The sequence below is a fragment of the Ceratotherium simum genome, chromosome 5 (genome assembly GCF_057802395.1).
Source record: "Ceratotherium simum simum isolate JZ-2026a chromosome 5, ASM5780239v1, whole genome shotgun sequence".
Lineage (NCBI taxonomy): Eukaryota > Metazoa > Chordata > Mammalia > Perissodactyla > Rhinocerotidae > Ceratotherium > Ceratotherium simum.
This window is the reverse complement of record NC_141904.1, coordinates 65,676,535-65,704,317: the sequence shown is the minus strand read 5'-3', so window position 1 is coordinate 65,704,317 and position 27,783 is coordinate 65,676,535. Positions and strand designations below refer to the sequence as shown.

The window sequence follows — 27,783 nt, the reverse complement described above, 5'->3', positions numbered from 1 at the left end:
CTGTGAAATTGACTTCAGTTTTAAAGGAGGGCAGTGCTTAGTCTCCTGTTTATTGGCTGAAGCATGTTTCCCATATGGCCCTTGGCTTTGTCCACATAACTGCTTTTCCAGTCGGAGGGTTTTAGACCCTCTCCCTTCCCCATGCCTTGTCATTCAGTCTCCCCATGCCTTTGGCCCAGAGCAGATGAGAAAGTTGGGCAAAGATGAGTTGCACACAATTCCTTGTGGCTTTGTAATAGTACTATTAAAATCTCTTAGGTTTAGGTTGTGTTGGAAAACACATTGAAACACCTTTTACTTCTAATCTTGAAAAAAAGTTTTTTGAAAACTGTTTTTTTTATTGAGATAAAATTAACATAAAACTCTTAAGAATTTTAAAGTGTACAGTTCAGTGGCTTTTAGTACATTCTCAGTGTTGTGCAACCATCACCACTGTCTAATTCCAGAACATTGTCATCACCCCCAGAAACATCCCATACCCCTTAAGCAGTCACATCCCCTGTCCCCTTCCCCCCAGCCCCCTGGCAATCACAAATCTGAAAACTAATTTTTTTTTTGAGGAACAAATTTTTCTCTCATGTTAGCAAGTGTACCTTGGAGACACAGAATATGACTAATTTAAATAAAAATATCAAAGCGCAATTTAACCACACGGTTATATATTTTGCTGTGACCTCTTAGCTGAAGAAAAACTGATTAGGTAAACGGGATGGAATAGTTAACATCTCTTTAATGTAACTTCCGGAGAATAAAACCTGGAAGGAATGAAAGCTGGTGTCCTGTCTGTGACCCCAGTCAGAGCGAGTTCAGTGGAAGGAGCCCTGGGTGGAGTTGAGGGAGCCCGGGGAGGCCGTGAAGGATGGAGCCTCTTCTCAGGCTGAGTGTGCTGGGGAAGTAAAATCAATAACAATACTTAACTCTCGGTGTGCCTAGCAAACCGTCTAGAAAAAAGCGGGGCCAGATCAATCTTCTTTACAGGCTCGTTAATGGGAAGATCAATTCACATTAAAGCTCTATTCAAGAGCAGGTGTGGAGGGGAGGCGGTGATGATCTGGCTGCTGCTGCTCAGGGCTGGGGAGAGGAATTAGTCCCTCAGAGGGCCCAGCCTGGACACCAGGGAGAAAGGGACACAGAACTCACCTTGGGAAAATTAGGCAGGGCCTCGGGACCTGAGCTAAGGCTGTTAATATCAGGTGTGAAGCACAGGTGAAATTACACTGAGTAATAAATAGTTGGCTGGCATTCCTACAGGTGTATATGTGTGTCTGTGTGTGTTGGGGGGTGTGGAGGGCAGATTTATTCTCCCCCTAAGGAGTTGGTTGTGGCCCCTTGCCTTTCGCCTCACTTAGCTGGCCTTAAAACTTTCTTGATATTGCATGACCTGGAGGAAGGTCATCACTTGTAGACATAATAGAGAATTGATGTTCAAATCTTTTTTTACACAAGATGTTTATCCCCATACGTATGAAATAAGAGTTGGTCTCAAAACGTTGCATGGTAACCTCAGACAGTGAAGCTCTTCGTGTATTGACACGTAGCTGGACTTGTGGCGACTGTAGGTCTGTATACAAGGTGAGGTGGATATGGCAGTTCTCCCCAAGGTAAAGGATTATCCGTTCTTCCTGTGGAGGAATTTGCTAGAACATCCATGAATCATCAGGTTAAGAGTGGACTTAATCAAGTTTGATAGGGAGAAAATGTGGAAATGGGCAGATGACTCCCCATTCTGCTACAGAGAGGCTTCCTCCACCTCAGAACCCAGGTTAGCCTTGCTGGTGAAGGAAGGCCAGTTGACATGGGTGTCCGTGTAAAAGTAAACCCTATCCAGGCAGTTGGTATCTTATTTGCTCTGAGTCTTTTTATGTACTGTTATCAAGAGTGTGGAATTAATAGGGACTGAAACACTTCAGGAAGAAACTGTGGACGAGGCTGTGTTTAAAAAGCCCTACGTCGAGTTTTAAGTGAATGTCTTTGTTCCTGGAGCAGCCAGTGGCCAGTTGGGTTCCCAGACTCTAAAGGGAAGCTACAGTCCTAGTCAGAAAACAGCACCACAGAAGAATGTACATAAAATGGGGGCTGCAGTTCCTCTTCTGCGTCTTCAGAGACGTGCTCATGTTCTTGCTCAGATTTTGTTGGTGTGAATGGAATCTTTCCTCTGGATAGAACGCCACACCCATTCCCCTGGGAGATCATGGCTTCCCCATCACCTGTGATGTTCACCTATGAGGTTCTCCAACTCGACCCTCTGTCAGAATCACCTGGAAGGCTTGCTGAGACCCAGATGGCTGGGCCCCAGCCCCGGTTTCTAGTCAGGCAGGTCTAGGATGAGACTAAAGGATTTGCTTTGCTCACGAGTTCCCAGGTGATGCTGATGCTGCTGGTCTGGGGACCCCCTCTTTGGCACCACTGCCTGCGCTTATATAGGGATGGGGGGAGCCCCAGTGCTCGTGTGTGGAGTCCTTACCAAGCTGCTTGGCTTTTGGAGGGCAGTAAATTGTTTAGACAATGTCACTGGTGTGGCAGGAGGCATTCGTTTAGGACAGTGGGGCTCAAAAGCCCTGATAAGGCATTTACTTCTGAGGAAAGTGCCAGGGGCAGTGGGCACTGAGTGAGCATGGGCGGAACAGATCTGCTGTGGCTGCCGGTTTGAGGCCCGCGGCTGTTATAAATTTGTCTCTGCTTAATTTGCTGTTTATTGGTGAGCAGACCTTCCCCAGTTACTACAGAGGCAGGGAGCCTTCATGAACAGCCAGGCCTGCAGGAGACCTGTTATTACCTCAATGTGTGGGTATTAACGGCTCTCCTTACAGCCCTGCCTCCCTGGGCAGGAGGAGACGCTGCAGGGAGTCGACTTTAGCGCCACTTACCTTCCTGCTGATTATCAGTCACTATTATCAGATAAATCTTTGCCCTTGCCTAAGACTTGAATGGTACCGCTTTGTTCCAGGTGGAAGTTAAAAGGTCTGAAAAGTGGGCAGTCCTCCCGTGCCCTAATGGGGGAGTTAAAACTCAGAGCCCACACCTGCCCCCCACCTGTGTTGTTTATGATCTGGTTACTCACCTCCTGTTTTCCCGGCCTTCTGCCACTGGCCGTCAGTGGGCAAAAGAGATGAAAGGAAAGCGGAGGAAGCCCAGAGTGGTTCATGTGCAAGGCTGCTGAGGCCGCTGTGAGTTGTGTGGGCGTGTGCCCCGCGTGAAGCCCAGTGTGAACACACATGCCCTGTGGACCGGAGCTCCTGCCCTCGAGGAACCGGCAGTCTCGCTGCAGAGAAAGACGGGTAAACAGACAGGTGTAATACAGGCAGGGCTGGGGAGTGTCTAAGGGGCTTCTCACAGCTGTCACTGATGGAGTGCAAGACAGGGAAGGTTCCCAGGCAAAGTGACATTGTAGCTGAGGCTTCCCTTGTGTGGACCTCCTTTCTCTCCCCCTACAAGTGAGCGTAAGTTACAGGCGTCAGATGGAGCACCCCGTCTGCTCGGCCACCACAGTGGGTACTGGGAGGAGTACTAATAGGACATGGCTAGTTCCATTTTAAGGCCTGTTTGCTCCCCTCCCCATGTTTTTCCTTGGTCAACGGGCAGGCTGAATGAAGAGCCGGCAAGCTTCTGTGGGGAGGCAGAGCGGGACCCCTGGTTCTTAGAACCGCAGCCTCATCAGATGCGGGATACCACCAACGAGCCTCAGAATAGAGGATTAAACACCCAATTTACAAAGAAAGCAGCTCTCTGTGCCGGAAGCTTCGCAGGGGTTCTGTAGTGCAGACTGCCTCTTGCCCAGAGTCTAAATGAGCCCTTCGCTGGGAAAGGAGCCCCTGTGGCCTCCGCCGCGAGCCTGCCAAATTACCCACAGTCGTGACTTGTCATTTTCCTTCTCCTTTCTTTTTTTTTTCTTTCTCTGAGTGGGGGTGGTGAGGCAGCCAGATGAGCCGCACATCTGTAAGTCATTTGCTGAGAAGGTGAAGCGAACACCAGCTGTGGGGTCTGGGGAGCTGAGGAAGGGGAGAGCCGGTGGAATAGGAACTCGTTCAAGGAGGTCACTGCCCTCTTTGGGAACTCGGTAGCGTAAGTTCTGTTGCTGAGAGTTGGCTTTTGTTGTGTGTGTGCCCCCCACCCAAATTTTTTCTGCCAACCATGTAAGCCTTAAATGTAGTCCGAGAGCCAGTGGGGATAGGGATGCTGGTGAAGCCGGGATGCTCTTGGAGGGAGGCACCTCCCTGCTCCAGCAGTGGGTGCACAACACCTTCCAGGGCTCTGTGAACTGGCCCAGGGAGTGGAGCCTGTCGGTTGCACAATCTCCTGTGTGAAAGGAGCTGGCCCCTGCCCATATCAACAGTCTCCTTCCAACTGGGACCATTTCCTCCTCCCCCTCCCCCTCGCCCACTTCCTGCAGGTGGCCTCTGTAATCCACCTACCTCTGGGGAAGCCTCATGAGCGTGTGCACCTAATCCAAAAATGGCTGGCTCGACTTTGCCCCGCATGGTGACCTTGCAGGGAAGGCAGGGCCTATTGTGTCTGCTCACACCTGGGAGCCATTTTCAGCTTTTATAGCCCAAGTGGAAGAAATGTGTTTGCATTTATGCCGGGCCTTCCTTTCATAAGGCCTGTCATTGTTGGGCGATACGGAGGGAATGTTCGATTCACCCTGCTGGTTCAAAGGCGAGGGTGTTTCAAGATAGAATAGTTTACTCAGTGTATTGAGTTGAGGCATACACAGTTGCCGTTTTTTGTAGTTCAAAAGTGGTCAAAACATTGGCCATCTCGTTTGGTTCAGGCTTTCGAGATGAAAAATTGCATTGGCCAGTGTGTGGGGTACACTAATGTTGGCTGGCGTTGCTCTCCCTACCTTCTCAGGCCTAATCTCATGGAATCGCCTCTGTAGTCCCAGGAGACAAAAGGTCTGTTGTTAAGTGCATTTTATAGATGAGGCACCGGAGGCACAGAGAGCGCAAGAAACACCTGAGGTCACACAGGAAGTGGCAAAGGTGGGTTGTGATCTCATTTCTCTCCACTTCTGGGGTTTGTGCTCACTGTGTACGTGGAAGTACGTAGTCTGGGAGCCTGGAAGGGTCTTGTTATTTCAAGTGCTGACATATCAAATTGTGTTGAGGGGAAGCTTCGGGACTGTGGCCAAAGGGCTGTGGTGTTGCTCTGGGGTGCGGCCGAGAGGCTCTTCCCCAGGCAAAGGCACCTCTTCCAGTGGAGTGGGTGCCTCTGCAGCGTTGCCCTCAGGTGAACTGACTTTGGGCAGCCCACGGTGTGGTTTCCATTAACTGAGACAGAGGACCAGTAAGTGCTTCTGCCCTGAAGATCAGGCTGACCCTCCCCTCACCTCTTGATCACACCCACAGGTTAGCTGTTCTGAGCTGGTTACGGTCATCCGTCTTTTAAGGGCACAGTGAGGGAAAACTGTCTTGCTGTCAGGTCTCTGCAGAGTCCGGACTTGTGGATCAGTTGTGCCAGCAGCTTCTCGGATGGCGGCTATCTGCCCTCCAAGACATCACTTCAAGGCGGATTCCTCCGCCGTTTCCTCACTTCCTGGATGCCTTTCAAACCCAAACAGCTGAGATAAAGGTGCCAATTTGTGCTGCTTTCTTCCCAGCTCATTCAGCCAGATGAAAATGTGTGCTTCGGAGGAGGGCAGGGGTGTAGGATGCACCCACGTGGCATTCTCAGGGGGTCCTCTCTAGGGGCCCCTGGTCTCTGCTCAGCTGGTGTGGTTGTAGAGTCTCTGGGGCCTAAGAAATAGTTTATCTTTGAGGAGGGATATGGGGAGGGCTGCTGGGAAATGAGTTTGTGAAGACCGGGTAGCTGTAGGAAAAATGTGGGTGCGCATGGATCTCTTCACCTGACATTGGTTCCTGCATCACAGGGCTGTGTTCTCCTGGGCCTCAGTTTGCTCACTTATACAGTGAGGTTTGCAGACACAGCGGGCTGTGAGGCTGCACTAAATACTACATACACTGTCCTCAGTACTGTGTGTGGTGTCCAGTGAACGTGCACCCAGTGGTAAATAGACACTGCTTTACCACTGACCACTTTCCATTGAGCACCCTCCGGGTGTGGGTGCAGCTGGCCTTGCTTTGCTGCTGTGTTCCGAGGGGGTTAGGTGTTCTCCATGCTGAGCGGAGAGGCCCAGAGATGGAGCAGAGGCTACTGACATCCCCTAAAAACAGATCTCACTTGCAGGTACCCCTTACGGCTCGCTGTCTTGTGAACCAGTTGAAGTCTGTAGATAATCTCCATCTGTGTGTGTGTGTGTGGGGGGGGGTCCTTAGCTTCCTCAGATATTGGTCCCTGTCACGGGGCTGTTGAGAGTAGCCGTAGGGTTGGTAGCCCCCTCTTCTCGCTGCCTGCTCCTCTACCTGGGTAGGTGCAGCAGAACCCTCCTGAGGAGGTTAAGCAGAGCCTCCTCTCCTCCTTGGTTGCACAGTAGAATGACCTGGGGAGCTTTATAAAACACACATCCCAGGCCAATTAAATCCAAAGCTGAAGGCTGCTGGGGAGGGGCGGCGGGCAGAGGCACTGGGGTTTTTCAAAGCTCTGCAGGTCATGTCAGTGTGCAGCCAGAAGTTTTCATGAGCCACAAGCTGGGTGATTGCTTGTGAGAGATTTTGTCCTCTTCCCTTGCATACCTGTCACCTAAAATACCCAGGCTCCCTATCCTCTTGCTCTCCGCTCCTCCTCTTCTGTTTCTTTTTCTCTCCAGGCAGAGGGGAAATAAATACTACGGCTGACCTTCAGTTTAGCACTTAGGATTCTGCGGGTTCTTGTTAGAGGGTTACTGCCTCCTTCAGCACTGATTTAATTGGAGGATACTGTGAAGTTAGCCACTTAAAAATGACTGAGAAACTGCTTTTGCCTTTGTGGTGTGTGGGGAAGGCTGTTGGGCCTGATGGGACTCCACCACCTCATTTGGTGATCACAGAACTTGACTGGATTTGCAGCCTAATCTGGGTCATTTCTTTCCCCTGAAAGCTGGCCACCCATCTCGCACTTGCATTCTACCTGTAAACCAGAGAAGTCCCATTATGATGGTGAAAAAAAGAAAAACCCTCTTCATAGTCAAATGATAAGTAAAACTTACTTTAGGCTCTTTAAAAACCTTTTTCTTTAAAATTCCAAAAGTAAGACTTAGCTCTTCTTTAAAAAACAAAACAAGGATGGTATGTAAATATCTGCTATAGAAAGTGAAGGTCCTCCCTGATCCCACCCAAAAGCTGTGTTGTAATATAGCAAAATTCTGGTGCTAACATTGAGATGGGTGATTACATAATGGGATTTTGTGAGGGTTGTGTTTCGAATTAGACCCTTCGATAAGTCACAAAGAGTAACTAGAATTTGGAAATGGGAAAACAAATCCCTTTGGACTTTTTGAGAATGTGACGTTTTCTCCACATTAAGTATATTCTTTTTTATAAACGGGAAAACAGCGCACAGTGAAGTTTTTCTGCCTCGTAATTGTTGTTTGGTTCTGGGTGTCGGATTGAGGACCGGCCGTTCCAGGGGTGCCCCGTCTCCCGGCCCTGCCCACAGCAGCGATAAACCCCTTCACCGCCTGGGGCTCCTTATGGGCCGGGCTGGCCCCTGACCCTCTTCCCTCATTCTCTAGGCTGTGTTAACGAGAGCCCTGATTGGGTGATTCTCTGGCAAGTACGTGGTTCCAAGTAAGAGTCGAATGCCTGTCTTCGCTTTCCCTCGTTCCCCTAAAAAGAGCTCTGGCTCCTGAGAGACTCAGTCAGTTGTCCAGGGAAGTGGGTTCAGGGAACAACGTGCTGCTGTATATTGCGGACAACATCAGATCAGTTTCCTGGGTGAGGCCCGGCTTCCTCCTCTCCCTGCCTGGGTGGCCTTCTCTTCTTGGGAAGAGAAGGCACATTGGTGAGGGCCCCACCTGCCTCTCATATGGCTGCTCCTTTGTGGGCGTTTTAGCCCTTTAGAGAACCTTGGCCCATTCTTTGCCCACCTCCAGCTGGATTTTAGGGTGCGCGAGTGACTTCTCTGCTGGCAGGAGAAGGTCCCCTCACCGTCCTCTTGTCAAGACATCACCCAACAAGGTGCATCCTACCTGTTGACCCCAGAATGCAAGTCAGCCTGCAGTGAGGTGGGTGCTGGTACCCTGGGAACAGGGAGGGAGCATCCCTTCCTGGAGTGCACAAGGCCTCCACCTCATCAGCGTCAGTAGTGTTCAGAGAGGAACCAGTGTCTGGCCACTCAGTTTCCAGCTCTGCCTCTGCCAGAGACCCCACTATGGGATCTTTCACAGGTCACCTCTACTCTTGGGGCTTCTGTTCCCTCATCTGTAAGGAAGGGGCCTGGTTCCATATCAGCCACACTTAACCAGGGTCAAGAAAACACATGGCTACTTCCCCTCCTATAGATCTGGGGTTGGGCCTGGCGTGTGTGTTCTTTGAAACAGATGTCCATCTCAAGTTGAGAACTGTTGTTGTGTGTGACCCACCATTTGTGGGAGGCTCAGATGCTTATAAGTTCTGTCTGGTGGGCCTGCTGAGTGCCCGTGTTGAGAAGTCTGCTTAGATGGTACAGGTGTTAGCATCCTAGCCAGCTCCTCCTGTCCACTGCCAAACCTGAGACATGCAACCCATCTCTAAAGAGGGTCCTCACGTCCTCGGCTCCAAAGGCGTCCAGACTTGGCCCTTCTCTTCCTCTCCTTGTTCCATCCCCACATGACCCCCAGAGAGCTCTGACCTCATCACTCCCTACTTGAGACCTACCATCCAGTGAGGTGCCTGCCTCCTGGTTGCCCTGCAGTATTTGGTGAAGAAATGAATGAAAGACCCTTTCGGGCCAGCCCTGTGGCTTAGCGGTTAAGTGTGTGCGCTCTGCTGCTGGCGGCCCGGGTTCGGATCCCGGGTGTGCACCGACGCACCGCTTCTCTGGCCATGCTGAGGCCGCGTCCCACATACAGCAACTAGAAGGATGTGCAGCTATGACATACAACTATCTACTGGGGCTTTGGGGGAAAAAATACATAAATAAAAAAAAGTTAAAAAAAAAAAAAAAAAGAAAGACCCTTTCGTGGCTTCCCCCGTCACCTGTGAGATCAAGTCTCAGCTCTTTCCGAGTTGGCCCCTGGTTCCCTTTCTTCCTGGCCTCTCTGCTTCCTACCTGGAACTGTACTCCAAACCACACATGATGGAAGCCCACACAGACCATGTCTCTGGGTTCCATGCCTGTTCATGTTGTCACCTTGGTCTGGAATGGCTGTCCCTCTCCTGACCTCGTCCCCCGCAGCATTGTGTCCCCATCTGTCAGTGCTCCTGTCACATCTGTGTGTCTCTTTCTCCTTGACTGGAGTATGCACTTTTTCGGGCATTGAGGGACGGGGTAGGAGGACACCATACCGCAGTCAAATTTACCTTTTTCTTACAGCACCCGCACGGAATAGGCATCCCATACATGTTTGAATGAATGAATAAATGAAGGACTAAATGAATGGGTCAATCCAAGAATAAGCGATTCTGGAGTATAGGGCAGATATTGGATAGTTTTAGGCATTTATTGTCAAGGTAAAGGGACAGATTTGGGATGGTAATAACAGAAATGATCTGTTAAGGGCTGCTAGACAGCGTGGCTCTTCTCAGCCAAGAAATAAGACCACCCCCCTTTCCTTGATTTATTGAAAACCTGGGCAAAATGTTACAGGAGACAGAGTCGTAGTGGAAACTACCCCCTGGGAGACATTGTGGTCTAGGGGAGGTGTGCGAGCCCTGGGGTCCCCTTGTCCAGGTCTGAATCCTCATCCTGCTGCTCCCCAACAGCAGCTTTCCAAGCCTCGGTTGGCTTAGATATGAAATTGCACTTATCCTGGCACAGGTGTTTCAGGAGAAGGGCTTTCCTGGTCTCTGCTCCCCTGTGAGGGGGCAGCCGATAGTTTGGAGAAAGGCTTTCTCCAAAGTGAAGATGGACAATCACTATAGATCCCTCCATGTGTCCAGCCCATCCTGTCTACTTTTCCATAATCGGAAGGTTCAGAAAACCCACAGTTAAAAGTAAGCAGCCTTCTTTGCTACAAGACGTGTCAGAGCCTTTAGTAATGAGCAGGTGAAGTGTGGCGTTTCCCTCATAAAATCAGCGCTCTAGAACAGTTGTTCTGTGAGATATTAACATTGCTTCATGAAAAAAGGGTCTTGTGGTCCTCTAAGTTTAGCAAATGCAGAATCGAGCAAAATGGGAAGGTATCTTTATTCAAGCCCCCATCAACACGTTTCTTTTGCTGACCTGCTTTGGAAGTCTGCCAGAGCCGGTGGAGGATCCATGCAGCCCTTCCAGAACCCTTTTCATGGAACTCCTCCCGAGGCTAGTGCTCCAGGGATGACGCTTTGGGAATCTCGTGTCTGGCAGTGCAAGCCTGACCTGTGTCTGCCGCCAGCTTGGCCAAGTTGTGCTGGGGCTCAGCTAGAGGACACGGAACCGAACGACAACTCCTGATATGGCAGGCAGGGACCAGTGGTCATCTGTCAGCTTTATCACCTTTCTCACCAGGAGTCCAAGCCCCTGTCCTTTCCTAAACAGTGGGAAGTAATTAAACACCTCTTGCCTGTCCCTAGATTTCAGAAATCCCAGAGGCCAGCAGTATTTGGTGCTTGGCTCTTAGAACTGAGTCATACTGGGTAAGCTTCTGTTGGTTTGAAGGAAAAGCTGGAGACCAGTGAGGGAGCAGGTTGGCTGTCAGATTCCAGGTGAATTCCACCAGGGCCTCTATTTGATTCCACCACGAATGTCATGACATGTTTTACTGTTGTTTTAATTAAACTTTTTATTTTGAGATAATTGTAGATTCACAGGCAGTTGTAAAGAATAATGTAGAAAGATCCTCGTATACCCTTAACCCACTTTTCTCCATTAATAACGTCTTGTAAAACTTTTCATAACCAGGATATTGACATTGATTCAGTCAGGGTACAGAACATTTCCATCCCCACGGGGATCCCTCATGTTGCCTTTTATAGCCTTACCCATTCTCTTCCTGTCCCCACACCCTTGGCAATCTCTAATATGTTCTCCATATATATAATTTTTCATTTAAAGAATGTTATATAAATGGGATCATATAGCATGTAACCTTTTGGGATTGGGTTTTTTTCAGTCAGCATAATTCTTTGGAGATTCATCTAGGTTGCTGTGTGTATCAGTGGTTCATTCCTTTTTATTGCAGAATAGTATTCCATGGCATGGATATACCACACGTTATTTAACCATTCACCCACTGAAGGACATCTGGGGTGTTTCCAGATTTTGGCTGTTCTGAATCAAGCTGCTATGAGCAGTCATACGCAAGTTTTTGTGTAGACATAAATGTTTATTTCTCTGGGATAAATGCCCTGTAGTCTCATTGCTGCGTTGTATGGTAGTTGTGTGTTGAGTTTTTAAAGAAACTGCTATGCTGTTCCAGAGTGGCTGTACCATCTTACCTCCCCACCAGCAATGTGTGAGTGAGCTGGTTCTTGCATCCTGGCTGGCGTCTGGTGTTGTCAGTATTTTTTTATTTTAAGCATTTTAATAGGTATGTAGTGATATCTCATTGTGGTTTTAATTAGTATTTCCCTAATGGTTGCTGAGGCTGACCATCTTTCCTGTACGTATTAGCCATCTGTGTATTCTTTTGGAGAAATGTCTGTTCGTGTCTTTTGCCCATTTTCTAATGGGATTGTTTGGTGTTTGGCTGTTGAGTTTTGAGAGTTCTTTGTATACTCTAGATACTAGTTCTTTGTTGGATGTGTGGCTTGAAAATATTTTTTCCTCGTCTGTAGCTTATCTTTTCATCTTAACAGGCTCTTTCCCAGGCAAATGTTTTAATTGTGGTGAAGTCCAATGTATTAATTTTCCCATTTTTGGATTGCGCTTTTAGTGTCAAGTCGAAGAACCTTGCTAGCTTTAGAGCCTGAAGATTTTCTCCTATGTTTTTTCTGAGACTGTAGTTGTGTTTTACATTTAGGTCTATGATGATATGTTTTTTAAAACCTGAAGCAAAGAAGAAAATCGAAGCTTGTGATTTCCAGAAAGAAAAAGAGCAAGTGTTGGCTCCTGTGGGGACCCAGAACAGACAAGACTAGGGGATGCTGTGGTTCTGGGGTGGAGAGAAGGGGTGCGGGGACGGTGCCACTTTGATGTTGCAGCGGGTCTTATCATGCTCAGGGTGGATGAGAAGGACTGCGTTGAAGGGCCAGCTCCTTAATCCCACCCAGCCACATCCTTACCCCTCCCAAAGTGCACGCAGATCCACACTGAAGGCTTGGGAAAGTGCGTGGTAAGAGATATCCTAAAGCATATGATCAGGAGATCAAAAGTCTTCCAGATGGGGCAGGAAGCAGGCCTGGTTTTATTTTTAAAGGCACATCAGTGGTATCACTCCCCAGAGGGGGAGGATCTTGTCTTGGAGGCCGCAGCCAAGTGCTGAAGCAGCTTCCTCCTCTGCTGGAACTGCAGAGCTGCCAGGAAGCTGGCATGGGAAGCGCGGGGAACGTGCCAGTGGCCGGCAGAGGGGAGAGTTCCTTCTGTGGCCCTCGAGGGAATTTCAGGGGCACCCCAGCACCCACAGTCCCATCTCTGTCCTCTGAGCCACAGGCCGTCTGATGAAGCTTCTTGTGCCTCTGTTCCTCCAGAAAACAGCACAGCCTGGAGTCAGCAGTTACCTGGGCTTGCGTGCTGCTTAGCTGAGTGACCCCAGACGAGGGCCTTACCCTCTCTGAATCGGATTAGCAGGTGCCTTCTCTAGCATGGTGGAGAACGATGGATGAACAAGTTGCTGCTCCCTGGAGAATGCCCACTTCCATCCTGTCATACTTACCACCTGAGGAAATAGAGCCGCTCTCACTCACTTATTTAGGGACACACCAGTCATCTTACATATAAATAGGGGAGGTCTGGCTGGGCCCTGCAGCGACTGTGCGCTGACATGCTGCAGGCTGCGGGCCTGGGAGGCCCAGGTGTGCATGTGGAAGGGGAGCGGTGTCATGTGCAGTGGCCCGAGGCGGGATTTGCCCCTTCTGCATCATCTGCAGAGTCGGGTCCTGCCTCTGTTCAGCTCGCAGATTCGTGGGGTGGCCCTGGTGGATGGCAAGAAGAGGTGGGAGACACAGGGTCCCGTCAAGAGAAGCTCTTTTCCCCGGGGCTTCTGCTGCCTGCTTCTGTTATGAGGCAGTTCCATGTACCAAGTAGGGTTGTGGGATCTGGAATCCTGTCTGGGCTCCAGCCCCAGCTGCACTGCTTCTTGCTGCATTAGCCTGTCTATGCCTCAGCATCCCCGTCTGTAAAATGGGGATGGTAGTAGTATCTACCTCTTGGGTTGTAGTGAGGGTTAAGTGGGCTCAGCCAGCCTGGCTCCTGGTAAGCACGAGCACAATGTTAGATTTGTGACCAATGTTCCTGCTGTTACGGCTACTGCTACTCCTGCTCCGTTTCTGCTGAAAAGGGAGTGTGCTGTGCCTCCTTGGTGGCTGAGCGGCAAGGGGGAGCTTCCTGGGAGGTTCTGCTACCCCGGGCAGCCGACTCTAGCACTGGAACGAGTTCTGGAGGGTGCAGGGGCCCCCAGGGCTCCATTCCAGGCTCCAGCTACAAGGCCCTTGGAAGTTTTCGCCACCTGGAGCAGGCTGTGTGCGTGAGAATGTCAGGGTTCAGGGGGTTCGAGAGAAGACTCTGGAACCCGTGCCGTCCCTGCCTGGATGAACAGGTCCCTGACGAATGAGTGCAGGGGCTGTGTGGTGGCCTTGGGGCCCCGCCCTGCTGGCACCCCTGGAGGAAAGGCCCCTTGGCTGTGCTCACCCTGGAAGGCCCTCCGCCTCGGGACTGTCATGCAGGCCAGGCGTTTCCACACACAAGGGTCAGGCCCCAAAGTTCAGTGTCTAAGGTCGCTTTAACTGCTTTGTAAAATATCATTTTAATTTCTTTATGTAATTGATAAGCACATTAAAATAATATGCAAAAGGGAGGAGGGGAAAAATTCCATCATCAGCATACTGGGTTAGAGAGCAACGAATGATAGTGTTTCCTACCTTTGTTCTGCCGACACCTTTGAGAGAGCGGCAGTCGTGTGAACTGGTCACCTCTGCATCCGGCCTGTGCTTTAGCGTTGTGCCATGGACAGTGTCCTGAGCGCGTGAGTTCTGCGGGCGCTCAGTGCCCAAGGCTGAAATGGGAGGGCAGCCAGGAGGAGGAGGTTTTATTTCATTTGGAAATTTGGAGTAAGGTCACCGTGTTGTTTCTCATTGGTGGTTCCATTTATTCAAGTCCTGGTTGGTGAGGTCTACAAGGAGCAGAAACCACTGTAATTGATGACAAAGCCTGTGGGTCTTAGATATCTAGGTGACCTCCTGTCGCCCCACCCCAGCTGCTGACCAGCCTTTATGGAACTTGGAGTTCCATAAAGAACTTGCTCTGTGCAACACAGTAGCTCTGTCACGTCACACGACAGGGGGCAGGGGGCTTTCCCACCTAACCCACTTGGTGTAGAGCCGTCAATTTGAGGAGAACACCCCATTGCAGCTTCTTCACATCCTCCAAGAGGGGCTGTGTAGACACCCCTGGGTGAAAATTTCTAGGGGTTGAGCCTGGCCTTAAGAGTTCCTGATCACTGCCATCTCCCCATATTGCCCACCTTTCTTTGCCAGGAACAGTAGCTCAGCCCCTCGAGTCTGGGAGAATCTGGGCTACTAGCTTGTTGTTAGGCGAGCTGGTTTTCCTCCCTGCTCCCCTCGAGGGGCCGAGCCGAACAGGCGCAGACACACGGACCTTGAATATTGCAGTGAAAAGAATCCGCGAGTCCAGTTCAGCCCCGCAGCGCCCGTGGGCCCCGCGCTGGAGCCTGGTTCGTGGTTCCATGTTATGCGACCTGACAGCCTGGTGCCCTGCAGACTCCCAGGCAGGGCCCCTTCCCTGAGGGCTCCAGTGTGGTGGGGAGGAATACCGCCTGTGTGCAGGGTAGCAGGTTGCCAGGGGAAGGGGAAAAAAGGAGAAGAAAAGCAGGGTTGTCTCGATTCCTCGGGGGAAGAGAACGCCAAGAGGAAGAGCTGCATAGCCGTGTTGGCCTTGACCAGACGAGAGAAACACTGTGGCTTTTCTGACCCATGGGTGCCCATATGTGCGTGGGAATTTCGAGTGGAAGTGGCTCGTTGTTCCTGGCTTTCCATCTCCTGGCCCCACTTGGTGCCACTCTGCCCTGCCCAGATGCCAGGACAGGTTTCCTCCCCATGGTCACTGACTCCCAAGCGTTGGCTAGCCCTTGGAAGTCCCTGCCAGCGTGAAAATGGCACAGCCTTTCTCCCTGGGGCGTGCAGTCCAGACGTGGCTCATAGGGCTTCCTGGGGTCAACACTGTCTGATGGGAACTCCCGTGGTTGAATTCCTCAGGATCCTTTTCCGCCGTGGCCAAGAGGGAATTTGGGAGGGGTGTGTGAACATGGAGAACTCGGTTAGGGCCGGAGCTGCCCCTCGCTGCTGCTGGGCGTGGGGAGGGATTGTTAGCCCTGCATAAGTAGAGGGTCTCACCCTTGCCAGCCCTGGCTAATCAATGAATGTCCGTGTTTGGTGTTAAATTAGGGGAAATGGACAGTCAACCTAAAAATCCATTTTATTAGACATTTTCTTTTATTAGACATGTCAGCTTTCCTACCTAAAAAAGTTAATTCTACGTTACACCTTTAATTTATTTTTTTAAACTTTTTAATTGGATGGTTGGTCTTGCCTCCGTGTTTCCTTCTGAATAACATTCCTTGGTTCCGGTTCGTGGTGGTGAACATAGGAGACTAAGCTCAAGTTGTAATTCACTGGTTTATTCAACAAATATTGTCGAGCGCCTCTTATGTTCCAAGCATGGCTCCAGGTGCTCAGGGGACAGCAGTGAAGAAGATTGGCTGAAAAATCCCAGCCCTGTGCAGCATCCATTCTGATGATGTAATGACCCCAGGACTGCTTAATACTTGAGGAGGATTTGTTTTGTTCTGTTTATAATTAATAGACTTTCAGAGCAGTTTTAGATTTACAGAAAAATTGAGCAGAAAGTACAGAGACTTCCCATATACCCCCTCCTCCAGTTTCCACTGTTATTAACATTTTGCATTAGTGTGATACATTTGTTACAATTGATGGGCCAATATTGATACATAATTATTAACTAAACCTGTAGTTTACTTTAGGGTTCACTGTTTTGTATTGTACGTTCTATGGGCTTCCACAAATGTTTAATGACATGTGTTCACCATCAGTGTCATTCAGAATAATTTCATTGCCCTAAAAATCTCTTGTGCTCTGTGCCACGTATTCATCCCTGTCTCCCCCCAAACCCCTGGCAACTACTGATCTTTTTTACTGTCCCCATAATTTTGCCTTTTCCAGAATATCTCATATTGGACTCCTACAGCGGGTAGCCTTTTCTGATTAGCTTCTTTCACTCAACAGTGTACATTTCCTTAGAAGGTTTTGTTTTTGTTTTTGTTTGTGCATCTTAAAATGGAATGCAGAACCCTAGTAGTTTGGATTGGATCCTGATAGTTTGCCATCATTCATGGGTTGAGTCAACCTAGACTTCACAGAACCATGGTAGCTGACCCTTGGCTGTGTCTAGGTTTCTTCATTCCACATCTTGAGCTTCCAGCTTGATGTGTATATGCCGATGGGTGGGAGGACCAAGTAGGATCTGCTGCATTAAGGTGCCTGGAGTGATGCACTCCATGTGCATGGGACATGAGGTCCCCTTTGCAAGGAGTTAATCAAACAGTTCATTGAAGCCCCCAAGGGGAGAGTGAGCCTAAAGGAAGTGCAGGGGTCAGGAGGTTGGTTGACACAGCCCAGTCCTGCCTTCGGAGAGGATGACCCCGCCTGGCAGAGGCTGTTTATCCCGCCACTGGGCCGCTCTTGTTTTTTATCCAAGCTCCACCTGAATAAACAGATCTGGAACGTCATCTACAGCCAGGCTGAGAATCTGCCAAAATTCCCCAGGGAACTGGTGATTCACCAGCAGGCGGGTTGCTGGGGGGCGGTGAGCAAGGGAGAGAGAAAGAGACCTGCTTATTCTGATTCTCATTTCCTGTCCAGCAAATAACCTAGGCTGAGCTGTTTCTTACTAGGCACCAATTTCTTAGAGCAAATTATCAATTTATGCAATAAAACAGATGGTTTTGGTTTTCATTTCTAAGAAGATGAATGTAAAGCAGGCTAGTGAGAGGGTGATGCTTTCGACTGTCGTTCTGAGAAGAGAAACTTTTCTTCAAGTTGGCTTAGGAAAGCTCTTCTGGACTCACTTGTTCTTTTTAAAACCTCCTTCATTTTCAAGTTGTGCGTGGTTATTGGTCCCGGCATCGAGTATATTCACATTATTTCTTGCCAATTTGGGACTAAGAATTATTTTTTATTTCCTTTTTTGTGCTCCTGAGGCCCCCACTTATAATAAAATAATTCTGTGTGACACCTGAAGGAGATCAGATTGAGCTTGGCTGTGCTCTGTGGCCCCAGGCTGTATTCTTAATGCTTTTTGTGGGGGAGGGGTGCATATGAGGGTGTTGTCATCTGAGAATGTGGTTGAATGAAGCAGCATGAAACATGGCACTTGGATCAAATGGTTTTTCAGATTCATTTTAACCCTAGGGAATTTGGTTTAAAAGAAAACTACCAGAGTCTGCTAAGTGTCATATGCATGCTTTATGACTGTGTAGCAATGCCACGCCTAGACACTGACGCTTCCCAGAAATGCATGCAAATATGCACCGAAAGATATGTGCAAAAGACATGTCCGTGTTTATAGCTGTGATTTTTGCAATAACCCAAACTGGAAATAACTCAGTGTCCATCAACAGTAGAATGAAAAATAAATTGCTGTATATTCCCTCGATAGAAATATTATACAGCAAAGAACTGGTAATGCAACAACATGGATGGATCTTATAAACATAACGTCGAGTGAAAGTAGCCAGACACAGAAGAGTATATACGGAACGATTCTATGTACATGAAGCACAAAAGTAGGCAAAATCAGTCATTGGCGGTAGAAATGAGAGGTTACCTTTAAGAAGAATAATGACTAGGAAAGTGACAGGGGAGGGGGGACTTCTGGGTGCTGAAAGTGTTTTATGTCTTGATCTGAGTGGTGGTTACACAGGTGCACACATTTTGTAAAAATGCATTGAGCTCTAACTTATAATTTATGTAATTCTCAGTATGCCCGTGATATTTCAGTAAAAACATTTACAACCAAACAGATCGTCTGCCAGCATTTGACCATATGGCCTGTTTGGTAGTGCTGTATTTTTCAACAAAGGAGAAATCATTATCTTTATCTGTGTTCTTGAAATGAATAACAACTTTTGGCATTGGCGGTAACACAGTCAACCGCCTTAGGTAGGCCTCAGGGCCACTCTGCCCTGCGCTGAGATTTACACCAAATCAATAATCTCAGGGTCACAGGCAGTCTCACCTTATGTGGATTCCACATATGGGATGTAAAATTACACTGAAGCCTCAAGTGGCACTTAAGGATGCGTGCACACCTTCATCCATTTGGATCAGACGTTGGCGTGCCTGCTCTGTGGAGCAGTGGGGTCAGGTGCTGAGGTGCAGAGCCATAGTAAGAATTCCTGGGCAGAACGATGACAGGCCAGGTGCAAAGTGCTGCAGGGGCTAAGAGGCTGCAGGGTGTGGAGTTTGATTAGCTGCGCCCGCCGGGATCACCGTGAGGAATGGGGGTGGGGAGTGGTGGCAAGTGTATTACGTTGTTTTCCCATTTCAGGGCTAGATTGCGTGAAACTATTTCTTAGCCAGAGGTTCAGACGAGGCAAGAGCTGTAATTTGAATTTTGCTGATTTGTTAAGTAACACATTTTAAAAAGTTTGATGTTGAGGTAACATTTTGGAAGATTTGCTGTTTCTAGTAAGAGTCAACACTCCAAGAGTTGACAGTGTGGACTTCTGAGTCACCATAATTGTCTGGAAGAGCCGAAGAGCACGCCTGTTTAGATGTTAGGACTGGTGTGTTGGCCAGCTTCGATGAGTTGCTGCCTCATTGGAAGAACTAAAAAGAGTAAGGATATACAACGTGAATGTCTGTTCTAAGATTACCCTGTTTGCCCGCCTGTCTCCACTGGTTCCAGTAAGTAACCTGGATCCTTTTCTGAGAACATAATGACGTAGACTTATATTCCATTTCACTTTCTGAAGAGGTAGAAAAGACGTCAGTGGGAAAGATTATGATTAGTGATGTCTGACATGGGCACTGGAAGGAGAATGGGAGGGTTCTCTCTCTGCAGTAGAGAGGCATTTAGCCCCATTTTGCAGCCGGTTAAACCATACAAAGAGTGATTTACACACAGGTACAAAACTGCATGAGAGCTAGAATTAGAATCTGGGTCCCTGCCGTGTAGAAACCCAAACTGGTTGCTATAATACAGACCATCGGTCAGCAAACTACAGGCAGTGGGCCAAATCTGGCCCACAGCTTGTTTTTGTAAATAAAGTTTTATTGGAACACAGCCACATTCATTCGTTTACCTGCTGTCTATGGCTGCTTTTACACTCCAACATCAGAGTTGAGTAGTCCGTGACAGAGACAGTATGACTCACAAAGCCTAAAATATTTACTGTCTGGCCCATTATAGAATACGTTTGCTGCCCAGGGTGTAGACAAGAGGTGCATAATTTCAGGGTCCAGATGTAATCCATTTGACCTGCCTTGACCCTGCTTCCTTTGATCTCCTCGCCCTTTCTTCCTGGCGGTTATCTGTGACATGAGATCTTTTCCACCACTAACGGGAATACCTTATAAACCAGGCTTTCACAGAACCGTAGTGGAACAATCACTTATGATAAGTTTTAAATGTTGATTTCAAATGCCTCCATCTGTTTTACTGTCTGATTTAACATCAGCCCTGAAAATGTAGCCAAGTGAAGAGAGCTTATCTTGCCTGCTCTCCGCCTTTGAAGACTGATTTTATTTTTGAAGCCTTTAACAGGTGTTGGTTTAATAGACTTCGGCTGTATTAAGTTCTCCTCACCCCAGAGGGCAGCCCAAGGGATAAGCCGACATTGGATGGAGGCGAATGCCGCGTGATCTGGCCGCCACACATTTCCCCCAGTCCCCGGAACTGCAGAATCTGTCTAATTTTGTTTGGTGGCAGAGAAAGGCTGTGTGCTCCTTTGACGAGGCCGGTTCCCCTTCCTCACTCTGTTGTCAACTTAAGGGCAACCCTTTGCGGCTTTCTGTTCCCTAAGAATAAAGGTAGTTGTTTCTCCTTCAAATGTAGGTCTGTAAAGACATGATCTCAAAGGAACCATTCTCTTCTTTCCATCCAGAATAGCCGTGAGTAAGAACTTGAGCTTCATCTGCCTTATTGGCTGAGATGGGCCACACAAAGCCCTCTGCAAATTTGCTGCTCACGCAGGACTCTGGGAAGCTGGGACAAAATCGGGGCCTGGTGGAGGCCAATTATGCAGACCAGTCTGAGCTGACCAGGAAATAGCCAGCTAGCATTCAGATCTAGCCAAGCTTTGCTGAAGGGTTACATATTGAATCTGGGGTAGTGCCCTTAAAATTCTGCTGAGAGAGCCTCTCGGGTAGGCTGGATAGTCCTGCTCCCCTGGGTTTGCCTGCTGGCTCCTCTCACTTCCCAGCTGTGTGACCTCGGGCAAATTGCAGCAGATCTCTGACCCTCAGTTTCTTCAACTATAAAGTAGAGATGATAATCGTATCTGCCTCATTAGATTGCTGTGAGATTTGACTGGGACCTCCCCCAGGGCCTGCTCCGTATAGGTGTTCAGTAATTGGTCAGCTGTTGTTAAAAAGAACTTGGACAAGGACTCAGGGGTTAGAAAGATGAGGGTGGACCTTCTTGGGAACTGGGCAGTTATGTTAAAGGAGTCACGTGATGACCACCCATGTTGCCTGTGGCATTCAAAACTTGGACAGTTTCATGAAAGTGGAACACTGGATTGAATGAGAGCAGCACGCAGGTCTTCACAGCTGTCCACTCTCAAGGAGGAGGAAGGAGGGCTTCCCCTGAATACTGCCTCCTTGCTCTAACCTTGATGGATGGGCGTCTGGAGGGGCTATCTTGGACAGGCCGGCTACCCTTGATGAGACGGGGTGGGGTGTGGTGGCCTGGGGTCAGGGGCGTGGGCCTGAGTCCCACTTGCTGCGGGAGTGAGAAGGGGAATGTAATCCAGCTGGTTGTGGCTCCATGAGATCTGTAGCCACCCTGGGTCCTGCAGAAGTTTCAGTCTGGGATTTGCTTTGAAGCACAGCTCCCCAAGACAGCCCAGTCTCCCCATGGCTGGCTTTGACACTCTCCAGCTGGAGCAGGCTTGTTTCACACATGAAGCTAAGAGTGAGAGCTCTGAGTCAGCCCTTTGTTCCTGAGAGAGGAGTCAGGGATGCCTGTTTGCGTTGAAATGTGGCAGAGGAACAGACAGAAACAGTCAGTCATTGATTTTATTCATTCATTCTTTTTCCAGAGCATCTCCTACAAACTAGATCCTGAGCCTGGCTCTGAGGATACAAACATGACTAATAAAAATAGGAACTCGTTTAATTGAGTAAGTGCTACCTGTCAGGTCACATCAGCCCCTGGGGCATAGGAACTTCACACCCCACTTTACAGATGGGGCTCCTCGGAGGTTCACACCTGTAGGTGGTGTAACCTGGATTTGAACTCAGGTAGGGCAACGCTCATGGCATGTTCTTCTTCAGTGTTGTGCCACACTCCAGCCCAGGAAGAACTCTTGGCCTTGGGTGGAGTTGCCAGGCTCCACAGAGACATCTAACACAGTGGGATTCTTGCTCTGTGAGAAAAGGGAGGGGAGTTCTGCAGGAGAGCAGAGCTGTGTGGTCAACTTCCTTGAGCACGAGGAGTTCAGAAAGAGTTTGATCAGGGCTCTGGGCTATAGTGCAGAGAGACCAGCCCTGGGGGAGAAGGTGGCATGTGCATCTTCAGCAGTTGGGAACAGCAGTGTTTGAGCTCCAGGGACCTCTGGAGCCACTGTGGGTTCAGTCGTTTGTGTCTGGCAGTGCTGCCACGAGGCACTTGCCAGACTCATCTTTCCTTTGCATTCCCTCATGGAACTCATCTGCTTGAATGGTCTTCTGCTTAAATGCTAGTGAGTCCCATATCTGTGTCCAGCTTCAGTTCTTCTGAATTTAACCTATATTTATTCTTTGTGATTCATTCAAAAATATTTATCGAGCACCTGTATGTGGCTCACACTGCTCCATTGGCTGGAGACACAGCAGTGGACACAACAGACAAACATCTCTGCCTTCATGGAGCCACAACCAGGTGGGAGAGAAGATGTTAAACTAGAAATAAGCAAAATATTGGGTATATTAGATGATAATTAGAGCTATTGAGAAAAATAAAGCAGGCCAGGGAGTGGAAAGTGTGTGTGTGTGTGTGTGTGTGTGTGTGTGTGTGTGTGGGCGCGTGGGCGCGTGTGTGTCTGTGAGAGAGAAGGAGCTTGTGGTTTTAGGGAGTGTGACCAGGGAAGCCTCATTGAGAAGGCGACATGTGAATAAAGATGGGAAGGAAGTAGGGATCTCAGGGGGAAGAGCATTCCGAGCAGTGGCAAAGGCGGGTGCACAGGTCCTGAGCAGGAGTCTGCGGGCACGTCTGAGGGCCTGAGCAGGGCGTGTGAGGCGGAGGAGGAGGAAGTGAGGCTGTAGGGCGGGCGTGCAGCAGAGCACCTGGGCCTTGGAGGCCACCGTGAGGACTTAGTCTTATGTGAGACACGAGAGCCACCGTTTGAGTTTTAGGCAAAGGAGTCCCGTGAACTGACTTTTTTGCTTTGTTTTGTTTTTAAATTTTGTTAAAATACACATAACATAAAATTTACCATCTTAATCTTTTTTGTGTGTGTGTCTGTGTGAGGAAGATTGGCCCTGAGTAACATCCCTTGCCCATCTTCCTCTTTTTGCTGAGGAAGATTAGCCCTGAACTAACATCTGTGCCCATCTTCCTCTATTTTCTATGTGGGACGCCGCCACAGCATGGCTTGACGAGTGGTGCGTAGGTCTGCACCTGCGACCCAAACCTATGAACCCCGGGCCGCCCAAGCAGAGTGCGCAAACTTAACCTCTGTGCCACTGGGCCGGCCCCTTAATCATTTTTTAAGTGTACAGTTCAGTAGTGTTCAATATACTCGTGTCATGCAACCCATCTCCAGAGCTGCTTCCATCTTGCAAAACTAAAATTCCATACCCACTGATGAACTCCCCGTTCCTGCCTCCCGCCAGCCCCAGCAACCACCACTCAACTTGCTGTTGATGTATCTGACTGCTCTCGACACCTCGTGGAAGTGGGATCACACAGTATTTGTCTTTCTTGTGTCTGGCCTTTTTCACCTAGTGTAATGTACTCGAGAGTCATCTGTGTTACGGCATGTGTCAGAATTTCCTTTTTAAGGCTGAATAATAGTCCGTTGTATGTGTACACCACGTTGTGTTTATCCGTCCTTCCATTGGTGCACACTTGGGTTGCCTCACCTTTTGGCTGTTGTGAATAATGCTGCTATAAACATGGGTATACAGATATCTCTTTGAGATCTGCTTTCAATTCTTTTGGATATATCCCAGAAGTAGGGCGGCTGGATCATATGGTAATTCTGTTTTATTCCATTTTCTTCAGCAGCTGCGCTAGGGTTCCAGTTTCTCCACATCCTCACCCACACTTCTTATTTCTGGTTTTTTTAATAGTGGCCATCCTATGGGGGTGAGGTGGTATCTCATTGCTTTTCCCTAATGAATAGTGATGTTGAGCATCTTTTCATGTGTTTATTGGCCATTTGTATATCTTCTTTGGAGAAGCAGTTGTTCAAGTTGTTTGCCCATTTTTTAATCAGGTTGTTTGGGGTTTTTGGTTGTTGAGCTATAGGAGTTCTTTATATATTCTGGCTATTAACCCTTTACCAGATAGATGATTTGCAAATATTTTCTCCCATTCTGTGGGATGTCTTAACAGGATCTCTCTGGCTCCTGGGTTGGGAAGAGGCCATAAGTGGGCAAGGGTGGAAGGTGTAGCCAGTAGCCTACTAACCTGGTTATCTTAACGTTTGCAAGCTAGAAAATTTAGGATCACCATTCGATGCACCCCCAGCTGTCATCTCCAGATCCTGTGGGCCCCTCTCTCATTCTTGTGTCTGTCCATTGCTGCCATCTCTCACCTGGACCACTGGGACACAGACTCCCTACTTCTGAGCTCGGCCTGTGGGGCGTTTCCTGACGTGGTCCCACCTGCCCTCCCGGCTCCGTGACCTAATCCCAGCCTCTGCCCTGCCTGTCTCCTCCCAGCATCAGCATCCTGCCCTTTGGAACTGGCCCCAGTGACCTCTTCACGGCAGAATTCAACACTGCACCCTCTCGCTCCCCGCACATTTCATCCAACCTACTTCTGTAACCCTCACTCCCACGCTCCGTTGTCACTCATCTCCATGGCTGCCTCCTCTGCTAAATGGGGAACTCTTTCCAGCATGTGAAAGAGACCTGTCTTCATCACAGAGTGGGCCTGGCACAGCGCGGGGGCCCAGACGTGTTTGATTCAGTGAATAAACGGACAGACGAGAAAGAAGAAGAAAAGTGCAAGACGAAAGACAAGAGGAGACAGACGCGGGGCGGTGGGAGAAGTGTGGGGGTCTCGCAGCTGTCCTGTCGCCCCTTCAAATGTGCGCGGTCCCTCTTTGTGCAACTTTGGGCCCATGGCACCCCTCCCTTCTTTTAGACCCTCTTCTCCTGGCTCCCTGGCACTGCATTCAGAGTTCCTGGAGAAGGCTCAGCTCTGAGGCCTTTATTTCTTGTTCTTTTTTTCCCATACTTTACATAATAAAGATTTTCTTTTCTTTTCTTTTTTCCTTTCTTGCTTTTGGAGTCAGAAAACTGGAGAGACTATCTTTATTAAGAACTTAATAAAGAACTCAAAGGAAGTAGCTTTGGGGGGCGGGGAGGGGACGGGAAGGGAAAAGCGGTCTTCCATTCTAGGGAGATTCGCTGCGTGTGGAGTTGTGCCCTTGTAAATGGATTCTTGGGTTCAGGGCCTGGGAGAGTTGTGAAAAAAAACAAAAGAGTCAGCGAGAAGCCCCAGAGCTTCTGGGAAAGAGGGCCTTGTTTATGCCTGTTGGAACTGATTTGGTCAAGTGTTTGTTTAAAAGAGATGCCACTTGGTAAGCGAGGCCTGGCTTACTTGTGTTGTGTTCAAGAATGCTTTGATTGGCCAGAGCCCCTGACACTGTTTACTCAGAAACTGGCCCGAGTGAGTGCCTGGAACCCAGAGGCCCAGCGCTACCACCCAGCAGGTTCTCAAATCTCTGAATATTGGGATTAGGGCTGTGGGGATTTGAACCTGCCAGGCAGAACCAAACCCACAAGGGGACGGCCCGTTCCCCAGCCTTGGTTACATTTGTTGTCTTTCTCCTGATCAATAAATATTGGATGGTTGGTTAGACTGTGGGTTTTCAGAAGGAGGGTTAAAGGTACAAATAAATCCTCATGGTAAAATGCCTTTTTTGGAGTGGGGGTGAATACTCGGAACACTTACGTTCGCGTGCCAGATGCTTAAGTGTGGTGTCAGTTTGGATCATCCATATCCGTGAAATGAGGGGGCATGGCACCATCTTCCAGACAAGGAAACTGAGGAACAAAGGTGCCAAGAGGATGGAGTCAGGAGGCTCAGGAGAATCGGTTAGACTCAGCACCAAGCTCTCGTTTCCCTTGTTAGGTTGTCAGGACTTCCTCATCTTTTTTTTTTTTTTAATCCCTTGTGCCTGTCTCCATGCCTGGTACGTGGTAGGTGTGGGTGAAATGTGAGGTGCGTAATGATGCGTTAAGTTGGATTAAACTGAACTCTGGGCTCCGGTGCCTGCAGTCTTGTAAGTGATGGGGTGGACGAGGTTCTGAAGATTCGAGATGAGAGCCACGTTAGGAGCTGGCTGGTTGCACCGGGCACATCCTTATGGGAAGAGCATCAGTGAGTTCTGAGGTCTGGTCCCGCTGCTCTCTGCACGGTCTGAAATACCACCCCGTGTTGTTGTCCTTGGGCAGAGCAGCCAACGCTTAGAACGTGGTCGGGCAAACCTGTCGCTAACAGAATTCGCTATTCTGATTAGCACCCAGCCAGCAGGTAATGACTTGATGGAAAGAAGAATGGGACGTGTCATTTTAAGATTGTCACTGCATTTGTAATTTTCTGAAAGAGCAAAACAGCTAGGAGAAAAAGCACGGGGAAAATAATAGTTTCTTTGCAAAAAGACATGCTCAAGGCACTTCCCTTCGTGTGTTTCAGGCAACACAATAAGATTCGCGGTGTGGAGGGGAGTCAGCTGAAGGCTTACCTCTCCTTGGAAGTGCTGGATCTGAGCTCCAACAACATCACAGAGATCCGGAGCGCCTGCTTCCCGCATGGGCTGCACGTAAAGGAGCTGTAAGTGCCTGGGCTCTGCTGTCAGCACCCAGGTCTACACTTGGAGGACGCTTCCTTCTCTTCTCGGCTCTGGCCTGGCTGAGTTGGTGGGGGCGGGCCACACCTTTGGCTTCCCTCAGCAGGCCCGAGGGCAGGGGACCCCCGTCGGTTGTCTTCTATTTGCCCATTTATAGAGCATTTCCAGATCCAGCAGCATTATTCTGACTTGACAGACGGATGAGGAGGTTGAGGTGGGGAGAGATTAAGTATTAACTTAACAGATTCACCACTTGTGAGGAGATTCTAGCCCTCAAGTACAGATCTCTCTCGGCTGCAAAGCCTGCTGGCTTTCCCATGTGCTGGGCGGCCTCTCAGTAAAGCATAGAGAAAAGATTCGGGGGTAGTGAGACCTCTTTGCCGAGGTTTCACCTGTCAGTCTTATCTTTCTAGCACCATGCACTATTTATAAACATGTCATTTGGTTTAATTGAAGAGACAGTTACTCCATTCTGTGGGTTCTCAGAACCTTCTAGATTTCTTTGTAGGTCTTTTTCACTTTTTCCCCGTTTTCATGCCTCATCTCATACCCAATGGATGGTAGATGGGAGGAAAAACAGTTAAAACCCATTTAACCCACTGCCTTTTGGTAGGAAAATGTTGCTTTGGGGAAGAAACTGAAAACCAGGCTAAAGAGACATTTTCACATGACATGTGAGTTTTCATTCCCTGCATTGTTACTGTTCCTGAGTAATTTTGGAGATGGTTGTGAGGCTGGTTTAAGGGTCCTTGTGACCTATCTGTTCAGGGAGGCCAAGGCTTGGCACATGGATTTTCTAAGACCCCCAAGAAGAGGAGTGATTTCTTTCTTAGGCTGCATCAACGCACCGGAATTGGAAGCGGGAGGGCGTGGCCTTTGTTAAGCCAGTGCGGCAGCATCGGCCCCAGTGAGGGCTTTCGAAAGGTGTCCAGCTGCCACCTGGCATTTCCTTGCTTGGGACAAAGAAACCACCAACTGCTGAGTTGCAGTGACCTTCTCTCTCTGCGCGAAAGCAGGAGGGACTTGCTATTTTGGCCGAGACTGGCCGGCATATCTTCATCACACAGACTGTTCTTTAATCTGGAGTGTTAAGAACAAACAGTCCAGCCCCATTTGCAAAGAATCCTCATGTGCCCTGTCCTGGGCCACTGCCTGATGGAGAGACGTAAAATGCCTTGTTCCCTTCCCCTCTCTGTGGTGGGAAATTCTCTCTGGTCTTTTCCCTTTTGGCTTAAGCCACAAAAAGCAGCATTTGTCCGGGGAAGGTAGCAGGAGAGGTGTTGGGGGTAAACTTCTCGTAGGAAGACCATATTGTCCCTCACTTTTCCCTGCTTTTTGTCTTTTTATTACTTGATATAATTTACACA

General features: G+C 48.9%; 1 protein-coding gene across 3 annotated transcripts in view; it reads left to right on the top strand.

Moving 5' to 3' along the window:
• LRIG1 (leucine rich repeats and immunoglobulin like domains 1) overlaps window positions 1-27,783 on the top strand; it is a 114,278-nt gene that overhangs the window by 51,184 nt on the left and 35,311 nt on the right. For all 3 annotated transcript variants that reach the window (XM_087431297.1, XM_004419996.3, XM_087431298.1), the window contains exon 4: window positions 26,263-26,400. In XM_087431297.1, coding sequence (XP_087287423.1) covers window positions 26,263-26,400 — 138 coding nt within the window. The remainder of the gene's footprint in view (window positions 1-26,262; window positions 26,401-27,783) is intronic.